The sequence below is a fragment of the Ictidomys tridecemlineatus genome, chromosome 2 (assembly GCF_052094955.1).
Source record: "Ictidomys tridecemlineatus isolate mIctTri1 chromosome 2, mIctTri1.hap1, whole genome shotgun sequence".
In the NCBI taxonomy this organism is placed as follows: Eukaryota; Metazoa; Chordata; class Mammalia; order Rodentia; family Sciuridae; genus Ictidomys; species Ictidomys tridecemlineatus.
Window position 1 is genome coordinate 46,717,484 of NC_135478.1, and position 14,838 is coordinate 46,732,321.

Genomic DNA, 14,838 nt, shown 5'->3' on the forward strand with positions numbered 1-14,838 from the left:
CCTGCTTGATATTTTTCAAAATATTGTGAGCGTTAATCAAAGAAGTGCTCATTTTTATAAATAGAAAGTAGCAATTACAGTGGGCTTTTTATTATTAACATAAATATATTTGTTTTGGTTTTGGATCAGGGCAATGAGCATCCACATCCCATTCCTGCTAACAGGGTTATGAACTGGCACAAGCTTATCTGGCAGAAATGTTTTCATAAGCATGAGGAAGCTTCAGGATTGGTTAGAGACTCTGAGCTGTTCTCCAGGTATTGAAATTCATATTAAGGAGACTAAAGTGTTCTCAGGATGCTGGGCTGTCAGAGCAGTGAAGAACATGGACTCCAAGGGCCTGGAACCTATTTCTTGCTTCTCACGTGACCTCCTCAAAGAAGCTACCTAACAGCAGTCTTTCCATCTCCTCTTTGTAAAACAGGAATGATGAGAGTAACCTCCATCATGGGACTGATACAAGGACAAAAGAAGTGGGGGCATACAAAATCCTCAAAAGAACACCCGACATGTACTAGGTGCTCTGTTATTTGATTTATTGATGCACCAGAAGATTCAATGCAGCAATATCTACTTCAAAACTTGCAAATAACCTAAACACCCAAATATTTAGGAGCAGCAGGATTAATGATGACACACTCATAGACTGAAATGTTACACAGCCATTGAAGAAAATCACAAAATACAGTGTCCCAGGAAAATACACTTGAAGGCTAGAAAGATGCAATAAGAAGTTGGGTATAAAAGTAAATGGGAGGCTGGGGTTGTAGCTCAGAGGAAGAGCACTCTCCTAGAATGTATGAGGCACTGAGTTTGATGCTCAGCACCACATAAAAAAATAAAAATAAAAATGAAGATATGTGTCCACCTACTACTAAAAAAATAAAAATGTTATTAAAAAAGGAAATAGGTACCATAATTGCAAATATGAAATAAGGAAAATGCACACAAGTACACATACAGCAATGCAAACAGAAAAGACTGGAAGGAAAAAAACACAGAAGAGCACAAGCTATAGTTTTTAGCCAGGTAGTGAGAATTTTAAGAGATGCCCCCACACACTTGATATTTTTTGATATATTCTAAAAGTTCCATGAAAGAAGTATCCATTTTATAAACACAAAATGGCAATGACAAGGGTTTTTTAAAATTTATATATATTTTTTTTAACTTCAGGGCTCTGTTCTTGAGATTTGAACATCCACCAGGCTTCCATATTTGTGAGGGAGACAATCTGCTTCAAGGAAGTGAAACAAGGATGTGGCAGAAGCCACCTTGCACCTTCCACGCCAGCAATCAGCGCACTATTTTTGCAGAAGATAAAGGTGCATTTTTTTTTCTTCCATGGTTTCCACAAAGAAGTCTCATCTTATTTAAACAATAACCCATAGTTGTGCAGCAACTCCAATTCATTAGCACTGGTCATGTGCAGCATCTGCTCTATTGGCTCAAAAATCATAACACGGTGTCTGATCTCTACACCCCTGGCCTGACTTTTTCCCATTTTACAGATAAAGAAGCTGAGGTTCATAAAGACTGTTTCACTGAAGATAAAAGTTTAATTGACAATGCTCTCCTTCCCTGAATCAGAATAGTACAAAAAATGTTTTAAAGACAAGGGAAGGTGTGGGCTTATCAGGTCTAAGGCAGAAATAAACTTGAGGAAATTTGGCTTGGCAAACCAGGTAAGAAGAGCTAAAGCAGAAAGTGGTCTTTTATAACAAAAAGATTCTGGAGAAAATTATTAAGACCAGAGGGTAAGCAAACTGTACATTAGAAATAAAGAACTCTTCAGATTATAATTTCTCCTATAGTCGTGGGCCTTTATAACATTAATATAGGACTGTGCATTCACCTGTTCTAGCCAAAAATGTATGAGACCTTGTTTGATAACAAGCAATGAAGTCTGAAGCCATTTTGGAAATCCAAAATAATACACCTGTGGACTGCATTTCCATTCATTCAGCTGATAATATGAAACTTATGGAGCTGTTACTTGGTCAACCAAACACTTTAATTGTAGTAATGTTCTAACAAAGATCAGGAAAACCTCCAACTTCTTCTAATCCTCATTTACCCCATTGAGATTTTTCAATTCCACATTTAGACAAACACGGCTTACGTTTTTATATTTGCTTAATTGAAGCACCATGTACCCTTGAATAATTCTGGATAATTAGTGGGTGTGTCACACAGGTGGAGGCCCATCCTCTACAGCTGTATAGTTAGTGGCATCTTCACTGAGGCATAAAATCCTAAGAAGAAAACTGGTCCAGAAACCCAACCTGTAAAGTCCCTAGTTACTGCCTTTCCTGGTTAACCAGAATGAAGAAATAAAAGTGCTCATGGAAGAGACAACATTTATCTTTGCGAGTTGGGCTCATCAGGAGAAGGCCCTCCTCAAGCTGAGAGACAGCAACTCTGAGCAGAAATTAGGAGACTTACCCGCACTGCTTCAGACTTTTTGTGAAACATCTCCTCCATGTTCTTCGCCAACTTTTTCACCAGCTGGAGGCCGTCGATTTCTTCTATGGCCACATCTTTCTCGTACTCTTTGTATTTCTGTAAGGAGGAAGGGCAACATTAGAAGCACATGATACTAAAACTCCATGCCTCTAACAATGAGAATTTAAAAATATCTAAAATCTTCATATCACTGTTTCTGTTGGATTTGAGGGATATTGGACTGTGATTTTTTTATTATTAAACAAACTATGGGAAAACATGAAAATGAACTCTGGTTCCCTTTGGAAACTCAGCTGGTACCTAGGATAGGAATAAACTGAAATGTTACATAGCCATTAAATCAAATATAACCTTAAATCAAATATAATCTGTCTGTTTATAAAAGGATTTGACCCATAGTCCCCACACTTTCCCAATTAAAGACAATTTTTTTCATTTGAAACCTATCATACACTTCAGCAATTTATCTATTTAAACCAGCTCTTCAACAAATGGTGCTGAGAAAACTGGAAATTCATATGTAGTAGATTGAAATTGTGTTGCTATCTCTCACCCTGCACAAAACTCAACTGTAAGTGGGTCAAGGTCTTTAGGCATTAGACCAGAAATCCTGTTCATACTAGAAGAAAAGGTATGCTCAACACTTCATCGTATCAGCTCAGAAACAGACTTCCTCAATAAGACCCCTAAAGCACAAGAAGTAAAATCAAGAATCAATAAATGGGATGGCATCAAACTAAAAAGCTTCTTCATAGAAAAGGAAATAATCAAGCACATCAACAGAGAGCCTATAGAATGGGAGAAAATCTAACCACCCACATAAACAGCAGCTCATGGGGGGTTTTGACTATTTTGTAAGAATGGAAAGTGGTCCTGAGACCAAAGAGTTGGTTTAACTCTTGTTAAAGATTTTAGTTAGATCTTAGATTTTGTTCCCACTGGGAAAAAAATAATGTTTCTTAATAGGAATCTTCCAAATGGAGCTCAAAATGCTTTTCCAATCAATACAAATCCATTACATTTACGAAGTTTTTAAAAGACTGTAGAACTAAAAATATTCTGGGGTTATATGTTTAATGTGTAGTGAAATTGTGAATTAGTTACTTGCCTCTCACCCAAAACTCCTGCATAGAAAAAATAGGGGTTCACATCTCATCTTGGCTCTAGGATGTCTAGAGTATTTTTTAAAAGTGGAGAATATTAACAATTCTTTAACAGCAGAATAATTTTTGACATATACATTTATATTTTCTCCTTATTCTCCCCACCTTTAACTTCAAAAATGTAAACTGGAAAGGGTCTCTGTTTTCCTGGTCAGCAGGAGCCATCTTATACCCAAGACTGAGTTTGGAAAGGAATATATATACATCCCTTCCCAGTTCATATTTCCAAGTCCTTTGAAGCAACAATACTGGGTATTCCGAAAGGAGAAGGTTAGAGTTTGTGGAGAGAAGGACGGACTTAAGGAAGGGAAGAAAAGTAAAGGGAGAATTCCTCAGATCCCTAAGACCAAAAGGAAAACCTTTTAGAGCTCAGCCGGGAAGCTGGGAGATAGGGCTTTGGGTTCTAGGAGCCACAAGATCCCCTTCACACTGGTACAAGCAGGTGGGACCCTAGAAATAGAGTTCTCATCCCCCATCACCAGACACTGGCAGAGATGGAAGGGTGGAAGGGACCCTTGGACTGGACATTGGAGTCTCTGACCTGAATACCAGGCTCAAGGGCTGGGAGTTTTTCCGAATTAAGTTGATCCTGTAGAAATAAACTAAGTGCTGTTACTGAACCACCTGAGTCTAAACCGAGATAAACATCTGCTATTATTTAGTGGATTCTGAACTGTTCTGCTGGTCCCATCATGTCCCAGGAACTGTATAGTTTCCTACTTCTATCTGAGAACATTCATAAAAAATCATATGGGTTTTTCTGGAAAGCCTTTCTCTTTCATCTCACCTGCAAATCATTATTCTTTCTTCTAAACTTTTTCTCCTTCCCCACCAATGCTGTCCTAGTTCCCCCAAACAAGGAGGCAGCACGTTCTATCCCAGGGCCCAAAGAACTCTGTGCTCATCTCCCCCTGGTATTATAGTTGGTGTGGCCCAGAAGGCAAGGACACACCTTCGTAATCATCACCCCACCCACAGAAGACACTTGCAAGATTTCTCTGGATGAAGCTTGTTGATACGATGATATATAAGGAAGAGGCAGGTGAGGCAGGTGCATTATCCTGGGGCTCTATAAGGGTGGCCTCTCCAAGCCCCCAGGCAGTGACTGGATTGGCCTGGGATGTGGAATACTGGCCAGCCCAGTCCTGGCTTAAGCTAACAGCATCCTCTGGTGTCTGGATAAAACTTCAGTGACAGTCACTGGAAACTTTCCCTAAGTTCGAACATAAGCCAATACATTTGGTGCCAAAAATCCCGCGGGTTCCCTGCTGACTGCCAGATGTGCTCCAAAAGCCCACAGCAGGGGCCAGCTTATACCCAGGGCTGATTCACTACCCCAAAATACAAAAACAAAACTAATGTCAGCCTCATATTTACAATCAGTGAAATAAAATCTCTTGTCTTCAGTGACTCTGTGACTTCAGGTGATCTAGATGAAGGCTTAAAAGAAAAATACATAAAATAGTTTTCACAGTGAACCCCTACTTGACTTTTTTGGCTTTTATATTGGGCCCCCGTATTCTGATCATATATGGTATTTGCATGTGATTCTCTTCCAGTACATTTCTGGAAGGAATCAATTTAACTTTAACTTTCCGCCAACTTTTCAACGCAATCTTCCCACATCTGTCCTCTGAGTCTGCTTTGTGAAAAGGAGCCGCTGACTTCACAGAGTGTGTTAGTCTCCCAGGACTACTTATGCCTAGGCCTTAGTGACAAATCTCAACATGAAACTGTCTGCCAAACAGAGGATTCCAGGTCGGGGGCAAAATCAGCAGTTTCCTGGTTCCATTCCTCTTCTAAGCCTCAGTCCTTTCCTTCAGGAGGTGCCAACAGGTCTTCTCTGCTAACAGGCCAAGTATCCATTACTGTCCTACCTCCTGGGGAAGTTATCCCATACCTAGATAATACTCTGCCATTTCAAGATATGCTATCATAGGCTGAAATCAGGTCAGAACAACATGATGCCTTAGTCTTTCCAAGAAATGTTTCACTTTGCTGGAATCAAAAGATTTTGAAGAACACAGAAAGTAACCCAGTGAAACTCATTAATCAATCACAAGTTATTGGTGGCTCAGAATGGTAATACAGATCAGAGCCATTAAAAAGGTACCTATAGCAGGAAACCAAGCCATTTGACCGCCAACTTGACAGAGTGAGCTACAATGATATAACAGAATTCCATGCAGCCATCCCAAACTATCAATCAATGCAGGAAACATGCACAGTATGTTACAATTTACACTAGATAGTAATTGATGCCTTTTTTCTTTTAAATCACTCATCTGCATACACACGTACGACTTAGAGGATGTAGGCCAAGTGTTCACAGTTGGCTATGCAATTACAAATGATTTTTTTTCTTTCATCTTTTTGCTCACCTGTTTTTTCTAACATTTACCACAAATATGCTCTTTTAGAAGATGGAAAATACGAAAGTTGTGGTTATATTTAGAATAGAATATGGCCCCCTACTAAACAGATTCCTCTAGGGAATGTAGTCCCCATCAGAATCTATACAATTAGTCAACATGTCCTCACTGGCAGAATCTAAGGGAGTCAGTAAAATTAGTCTTACACAGCACAGTGCTAGAAACTTCTTGTACATTAATTTGTCCAATCCCCACAACTCTCCTGAGGGGTGGTATGATCCCTGCCCTGCAGGTGGGGAGCTGAGGCATAGAGAGCTACAGTCAGCTGGAGAGAGTCAAATGTTCAGAGACCAGTTTAAACCCTGGAGAGGCCAGAATTCCCATTGCTCAGGGTTTTGAACGTCGAGGGGTAGAGGGATAGAAGACTGACAGCCCAAATATTTGCAAACTTTTTTTCCTAAGGCACTTCTTGCTGCCATTAAAAAAAAAAAAAAACTGTTTCTTTGAATTTGTAGCCAATAGTGGCTCAGACTCTCCAAGAGAGTCAAATCCCGAGAAGTGGAGACATGGCCAGTTGACAAGGGCTGCAGCTGCTTGGAGAAAGCAAAAGCCTCACAGCCAGGGCACAGCTGAGGTCTAGCCGTCGCCTCTGCTCCCCCACAGGGCCACTGAAGGAGAGCTTGGAGCAGGGCCACAAGGCGTACATACAGCTCTGGACAGTACCAACACCTGCAGGGAGTGGAGAAAATGTATCTGGAAGGTAGCCCTGGAGCCTCTGTGAGAAGTCCACTCCAAGGTCCTATATGGGCCACAACATGGCTTCCGTCCTCCAAGCTGTCCCAATCTGGAGGAAAGTCTGGCACTCCTCCACTCCAGCAGACCTCCCTCACAGCTGCACAGGAGGAGAGCTTTTTATTTGCTCTAGCTTCAAGGACTGTACTCTAAATTGCTTGTTTCATGTAAATCAGTCTTCCTTCAATTGGAAAAAGGAGTTAGGAAAGTATGAACAGGTCGGTGTGTTCACACAAAAGGAAGACACAAGAAGGGGTCACCAATGGAAGACGCCGGCCATGCTCCCAGAATAAAGACTGGAGTCATTCGGCCTTGGGATCCCGTCTCCAGAATTCTGTTTGTTCCACAGACTGTATTTTGTGTCTCTGGAGTGCCAGGCGGGGTGCTAGACATCACCCACAGAAGGAGTAGTACAGCAACGCTGGAGGAAGTCCTGGTCAACACATCCTGAGGGGCAAAGGGTCAAAGACATATGGGGGCAGTCAAGGTAGGGACTCTCATCTTGCTAGACCCTTTAGAGATGACAAGGCAGGAAAGGTGAGAGACTCAGGAAAGAATGGACAGCAAGTAGAAAGGTCCAGAGACAGGAGGCTCCTAAGCAACTCAGTGAGACCCTATCTCTAAATGAAACATAAAAATGGGCTGGGGATGTGGCTCAGTGGTTAAGTGCCCCTGGATTCAATCCCTGGTATGACCAAAAAAAAAAAAAAAGTGCTATGATTAAGAGTTTGGACCTTATCCATTCTTGGGCAGGTTGGTAGGGGGTATGGAGAGCTGTGAAGACTGAAGCCATTGAAAGGGTTAAGTCATTTATGTCTTGAAAAACCTCAATGTACAGAATAGAGAGGAGGGAGGCACATCTGAGGGGAGTGGCCAGGATTCAGGCTGTGGAGAGAGTCTAAAGATGCAGAGAAAGTACAGGCAAAGTTCCCTGGGAGTCAGAAAGAGGGCTGGTGGTCAGACACAGTAGCATTATGGACTGGCTGGCTGTGTCACTTTAAGAATGTCATTTGACCTTCTAGAGCTCAGTCAGAATGCCAGGGGCAGTAATCTCACCAGGAGGACATCTGTGAAAGTCCCCCAGCACAATGCCTACTCCACCCCAAATCCTGCTGCTCCCTCGCTCTTTCCTCTTGGCACTTCTGCTGCAGAAGGTTCTAGTAGGTACTGTGAGGGGTTGTCACATTCTGCCTTCTTGAAATGAAGCTCTTTGAGAAACAAATGGCAACAAGGTGGCTGATGGTGCCTGTGCTCCTGGCTCTGCCCTCCCCTGGCTCCGTGCAGGAGCTACAGATGCCTGAGCAAGGGAGCCTGTGACTTTAGCCAAGGGTCTAGGCAGGACACAGCCCTCTGCAAATTACCTCTTAGCATTCATGACACAGAAGGAAGGCAAGCCTGAGAAACTTTGCATTCCCCTGTCGCACAAGAACACCCAAAGGCTTCTGTTTCTTCTGTTAGCAGAATCAGCATTTGGCAAGAAATCCCATGATGAGCCAAGAACATTTATCACTTGAGAAGGGAGACACAGAAATGCATTATTTCTGCAGCATCTATTTTGCCAGATCATTTCACACAAACACCAGGAAGAGAAAAGCACTACTTCACTGTCAGGACACTTAATGTTGCTCATACATTTGGGTCATTTTTTTTCCCCTACATGATAACTGCATATCTAGGAGTGAGTCACCTGGAACTGCCCCCAGAGAGGGAGCTCAAGTCAGGAGACTTCTGACCAATCACAAGTAATTGGGATAAAAGCTGAACACAGAAGAGGGGTTTTGGATGGGCTCAGTACCAGGAAATAACACAGAGAACAGACACAGAGAGTATCATGAGCCAAAGCCACGGGTGCATTTTAACATGTTCTCTTGGCTAAATTTTCTCATCAAAACTAAAATTACATCTTTGGAGTGGCCATCATTAAAGTCATGGCATGATGACTGACAGAAGGTCCAGGGGAGTAGAGGATATTGCAAGGACCTTCCTACCCCCAACTGAGAATCTGGGGAGTGTGCCCTCAAGCCCCTGACTTGACAGCAATAGGTCTGCTTCAACCGCCCTCACCCAAGTCTTGGCACTTCCCTTGAAATCCCCCAAACCCAGATGCCCTGGGAAATCCTGTCACTGGGACAGCAACCTAGAGACAACCCAAGTCCAGAATCCTTAAAAGTGGTTTGCTATGTAAAAGTGAAAGAGTCTTGTGTTCCCATGTTGAGGCTCAATCTTTTGTCTTCCTCTCATTCCTTCAAGCTCTAAAAAAGCCACAATATAAGACAGAAATTCATTAAGCCAATCATTTAAGTAAGGATTATCCCACCAAACCAAAAAAAAAAAAAAAAAAAGAAGAAGAAGAAGAAGAAGGAGCTTAATGAAATTCTTACTATTTTCATTCATTAAACAAATATTTACAAATAGCCTACCACGTTGTCAGTCTGCAGGGTGTGGGGACAGATGGGTTACCTTGGCAAATACATGTGAGTCCCTCTAGTTATGACATGGATTATTTTTGGTGCATTTTGTTTAAAAATAAGCAAAAAAATAAGTTGGAACAGAACTGCATGGGTCATTTTGAGGGAGATGTAAAAAGGCTTACCCTGCCAGGACAAGAAGCGAGTGAGGAGGTCCCAGGCAGGACCAGAACTAAGGTCAACTTCTGGCTTGACAAAAGTGCTCATGGACAAAGCAAGGACCCAATCAGATAGATACTTGCTCCTAAGAGGGGAATATGATTAAAAAAAAAAAAAAGCTAAAACAGATGTGTGGTCAGAGGGGACATCGATCAATAATAGTGAGAAGCACATGGACAGGGGAGGAGATGAGGAAAGTAGAAAATTCCAGATTCCAAGCTCTGGTGCCCCTTCTCTTTGGTGAAATCTATCTCTCTTTTGCTACTTCTTGCTTGCTATCTCTGTGTCCTGTTCTTCAATTCTTTGCTGAATGGAGACAATGAACCTGGCACCCGTAGACAGTAACAATTTCCACCTAAACCTACACCTTCATATCCCACATAGCCGTCTCTAAATGTCTCCTCCAGTCACATAACCTGACATGGCTCCTCAGATGTCAAGCCAGGCAGCCAGCCTACTGGGCCTGACAGAGAAGCGGCAGAAAAGTGGTGGAATGGCGTGGCGGAACAGCAGCCTAGGTAGGTTGGAGCGTGGTGGCAACATGGCCTGTGGCCCCATGGCCACATGGAGCCCACCATACAGGTGCAGCAGGTCCAAGACTGGTGAGCAGCAAGTAAGCTAAGGTACTCCAACCTATTATCCTTTGGTGGCCACACCTGGGCATGGAATGGACGGCTGCTGCAGAAGTCCACTCCATGGAGCGCTATAGCCCCATCTGGCAACCTCAACCTCCTTCCTTACTTGTGGCAAGAAAATGAAAATGGGGCAGAACTGAAGTTGGGAAATTGGGACTCAAGAGCTGACCAATAGTGTTAGTATGTTTCCAAACCCTAATTAGCATCAATTTGAACCAATAGCATCGGTACTTCTTCCAAACCTTAATAGCATAAGTTTGGACCAACAGCACTGGCCCTCGTGCTATATACAACCCTAGACTAGCATCCTCAGAAGGAGAAAAACCTGCTACAGGGTCCTGTCTTTCTAGCAAGAGTTGTTCCTTTTTCTATTCTTCAATAAATCCTTCTCTTACACTCACTCACCCTGGTCTATGGATTTCATTCTTCCAATTCACAAGATAAGAACCCAGAAAGAAGAAATTGATGGTGAGCTATTGGGGTGTCCTGCAACACTGGAGGGTAGGGCCTCTACTAAGTGCTGAATACTTCTCTGCTGCAAAGGCCTGCAACATTATGCAGACTCTACCTGCCAGCAGCAGAAGTGGAAATCAAGTTTCGTCTCAAAACTTGGGTTTCACCTGTTTGCAGTGCAGGTATACCACTACTGTTGGGTGTGGGAGGATATTCTGATCAGGAAAAACTGACCATCACAGCCTCCAGGTAGAAAAGAGGTCCCAGGGAGGATTTTAAGATGATGAATTAGCCAAAGCTCACAGAAAAGGGAATGATTGTATAGCATATCTAATTCCTGGGGGAGGTAGTCCATAAAGGACCCTGTGAATGTAATGAGACAGTCAGGAGCCATCCCAAGACAGCTGGTAAGCAGAGCCATGACTTGATTGGCAGGGAAACAAGGTGAGATGCAGAAGGTAAAAAAAGAGGAAGGGGGTGGTCCCTTTAGGCTGCATGCAAAGCTGTAAGCTTATGTCCTTACAGTGGGACAGAGGAATGCAGCTCCTGCTCTGTCTTTTCCATTATTCCCAGGGAAGACAGCTGATTGTGATGTTGGTTAGAAAAGGATATGTGCCAATTTTGCTGCATTGATAATGATCTGGGGCCTGAAAGCAGGATCCCACTTGCTTAGAATCATTGTCCAGGTTTCCAATCAGAGGAAGACCATCACTGTGTGCTTGCTGGGCCACCTGGTTTGATGCTAACACAGCCAGATGTACCAAATTCAAGTACTTGTGGCACAACTTACTTTTCTCTGTGACACATTTCCTGGTCTCCACCAGACTCCCTTCCTTCACAGTCAAGTGGATTCACATACCATACCGTTCTTGGAATAATCAGGTGAGAGGAGGCATGTACAATACCCAGCAGAAAGCTGGACAGAGCGTAAAATACCAAAAATATGATGGGAGCAATAACAGGGGGCAATAAATCCCAACACTTGCTCTGAAACTTCTAAAAATGGTCATTCTCTTTCTTCAACAAGAATAACCTGCCAAGCAACATTCGGAACCTACCAGACCAACCAGCTCCAAATGCTATTCTGGGCAGTGGGTATCCTCTGGATGTATTCACGAGGCTCTCATGGGTCTACAAAAGTAACACTTTGGGGGATGGCTCTCTTCTGGCAGAAATTGGTTGCTCAAAGTCTATATTTGTATAGGGAATGACAGTTTTCAGATATGTTACTGAAGATGTTGCCGTAAAAAAACTCATCGACAATTTTTGGGTCTCTGCTTATAGGCAGCATCATTTTCTTATTATGACATAAATGTACTTAGTATTCCTCTCAAACTCAATTATTGCATACAGAAGTGCCACTTCAACACACAACACTTCTAAGCAATTATGTTTCCAAGTAAACACACTTCCAAATCTTTTAAACTGATGTTAGGAACACTGCCTCTCAACTGTAACAGCAACAGAAATGACTGACTGTGTGGGACTCTCAGTCACCGAAGAACATCTTTCTGTTAAACGTGGAAAATGCCACATTTAGATGAATAATTCTGTTTGCTACAGGTACACCGATCAAGTGTCACCAAGGTTTAAAAAAAAAAAAAAAAAAAAACGCAGCCGCTATTAACCTTGACCTCTTTCAGATCCAGTGAAGTTTGAGGAAAATCCTTGAGGAATGCCATTTTTCTCTGTCAAAGCTACTAGAACAAGAGGCAATACATCAGAACAAAAGAGCCTGTGTGGAATGAAGAGGAGAGAGGGAGACAAGGCACTGACTTGCAATCCAAAGAGCAAGCAGAGGGAAGTCAAGAAGGAGCTTGGCTCCCAGTTCTGCAGGGCTGGACAGATGGACCATCACCTGTGAACAACACCTGTGCCAGAAGAACAGCATGGAACTGGATCAGCGGTGAGGGCAGTAGGGTCTCCTCGGCATGCTGGTTTTTTGTTTTGTTCTGTTTTATTAATTCTGGTACCGGAGATGGAACCCAGAGCCTCACACATGCCAGGCAAGTGCTCTATCCTGAGCCACATCCCAAGCCCTCCTTGGCAAGCGTTTAAGAGCTCCCAGCTAGGAAGAAATTGCTGTGTGATCTCAATGACTTCTCAAGGTGCTTTCTGGTGTGCATCTCAAGAAAGTACTGTCACGAGAATCACCAGGGTCCTCTGCTCCAGAGCCCAGGACCTCAGGCTCCCAGCTGGTTGCCTGGAGTACTTAATAGTCACAGAGTTCTGGGGAGGCTGGCCCTCAGAGCACGGGCTGTGCAGTGGGTGATCTCTGACAGATGTCTGCCACCTCCAGACTGTCAGCTCCTGAATTAAAAGATGGCTATCTCTCTCCTTTTCTCCCTGTTTTAATGTCTAGGCTCTCCCCCCGCCTTTTTTTTTCATCTTGATAAGTCTCATAAAGCTTTTACTGCTCAACACAATCAACCAGACAAATGCCACTGATAAACGGTGGTTGTAGGATTAAAACGGAGTGTGAATGTTGAATCCTCTCCTGTTTTATATAAGGGAAATCAAGTCAGAGGCCACCACCCGATAAGCCGATGACAGAACCAGCCTTGTCCTGGTGTGAAGGTATGCCATAGTGCTTTACAACTGGGGACTTCGTCTGTCTCCTGAATAAGATCAAATGGCCTCAAATGGTTATTTAAAAACTCCATTTCCTGGGTGTTTTCAGGATTACTGCATGGGGATCCAAGGCTTCCAAATGAGAATATTTATGCTGAACAAACACCTCACAACCCCACAAGTCAGAGCAATGATTACAGGCCTGTGTGTGTCAGAGAACAGAAATCTCACCTCCTCTTAATATTTACGAGTGGCTTTTATGTCCACCAACAAATTTAACTACAGCCAAAGAGCAAATGGTAAAATATCACTTTGCACAGCCTGCACTGCTTGATACGGATTGCTTTCTGCAGCCTACTTCTTCCAAACACATTTTCTGATATTCCAGTTGAAAACAATTCATCTTTCCTGTTCCCTGAGGATCAGAGGGAATAACAACAGCAATGACTTATTATTAATAAGAGCAACCAGCATCTACTGAGCACTTATCCTGGATCAGGTTGATATTATTTCCCCCATTTTACAGGTGAGGGAAATGAGGCACAGAGAGATCAAGTAAATTCCCCAATGGGTGACACCACTAGCTGTTATTTAAAGGGACATTAGCTGCTATAATAAAAATATTACAAAATCTCAATGGCTTAGAACAACAGCAATATATTTCTTTTTTTTCTCTCTTTTTTATTTTCTTTTTACCTTTTTCTTTTTTTTTTCTTCCTTTTTTTTTTTTTTTTTGGTACCGGGGATTAAAATCAGGGGCACAGGACATAACCACTGAGCCATATCCCCAGCCCTCTTTTGTATTTTATTTAGAGACAGGGTCTCACTGTCTTTGCTAAGTTGCTGAGGCTGACTTTGAACGTATGATCCTCCTCTCCTACCTTAGCCTCTCAAGCCTCTGAGATGATAGGCATGTGCCACTGGGCCCAGTCAGAAATATATTTCTTATTCACGAACCCATCCCGTAAGGGAGTTCCTGGTCATTAGACTTCTTCCACACAGTGATTCAGGGGCACGTGATCCTCCCATCATGCAGCTCTGCTCGCCCTGCTTCTTGAATTCCTTAGCTTGGAAGTGATACTGTTGTGGTTCGGATGTGAGGTGTCCCCCAAAAGCTCATGTGTGAGACAATGCAAGGTTTAGAGGAGAAATTATTGGGTTGTGACAGCCTTAACCAAGTCAGTGAATTAATACCCTGGTGGGATTAATTGTGTGGTAACCAAAGGAGGGCAGGGTGAGCCCGGAGGAGGTGGTCATTGGGGGTGTGGCTTTGAGTATATATTTGTGTCTGTGGAGAGTGGAGTCTCTCTCTGTGTGTGTCCTGAGCTGCTTCCCTCTACCACTCTCTTCTGCCATGATGTTCTGCCTCACCTTGAGCCCTGAGGAATGGAGCCTGCTCTCTATGGATTGAGACCCCTGAAGCTTTGTGAACCCTCCAATAAACTTTTTCTTCTCTAAAATTGTTCTTGTTGGGTCTTTTAGTCACAGCAGCAAAAAACTGACTGAAACAGACATTTACCAACTCTGCCCACATTCCAGGGGCTGTAAGTAGACACATGACCCAAGAGCATATAACCGGGCCTGAGTCATGGTTGGGAACCGTCGTTAGCCCTCAGTCAATACCCTGGAAATGGGAGTATAATCCATGCAGGCGCTGGAATTTGAACCCAAGCAGCATGGTCCCAAAGCCCAGTCTCTTAACCAGCACACTTCAGCTTGAAAGCTTGATAAACCATAGCTAGATAAAACCTTGAGTTAA

The 14,838-nt window shown here is 43.0% G+C and overlaps 1 protein-coding gene across 5 annotated transcripts in view; it reads right to left on the minus strand.

The window, feature by feature from the left end:
* The window catches only part of Cacna2d3 (calcium voltage-gated channel auxiliary subunit alpha2delta 3), an 873,532-nt gene that overhangs the window by 676,619 nt on the left and 182,075 nt on the right, over nt 1–14,838 (minus strand). For all 5 annotated transcript variants that reach the window (XM_078038406.1, XM_078038403.1, XM_078038405.1 and 2 more), the window contains exon 3: nt 2,446–2,562. In XM_078038406.1, coding sequence (XP_077894532.1) covers nt 2,446–2,562 — 117 coding nt within the window. The remainder of the gene's footprint in view (nt 1–2,445; nt 2,563–14,838) is intronic.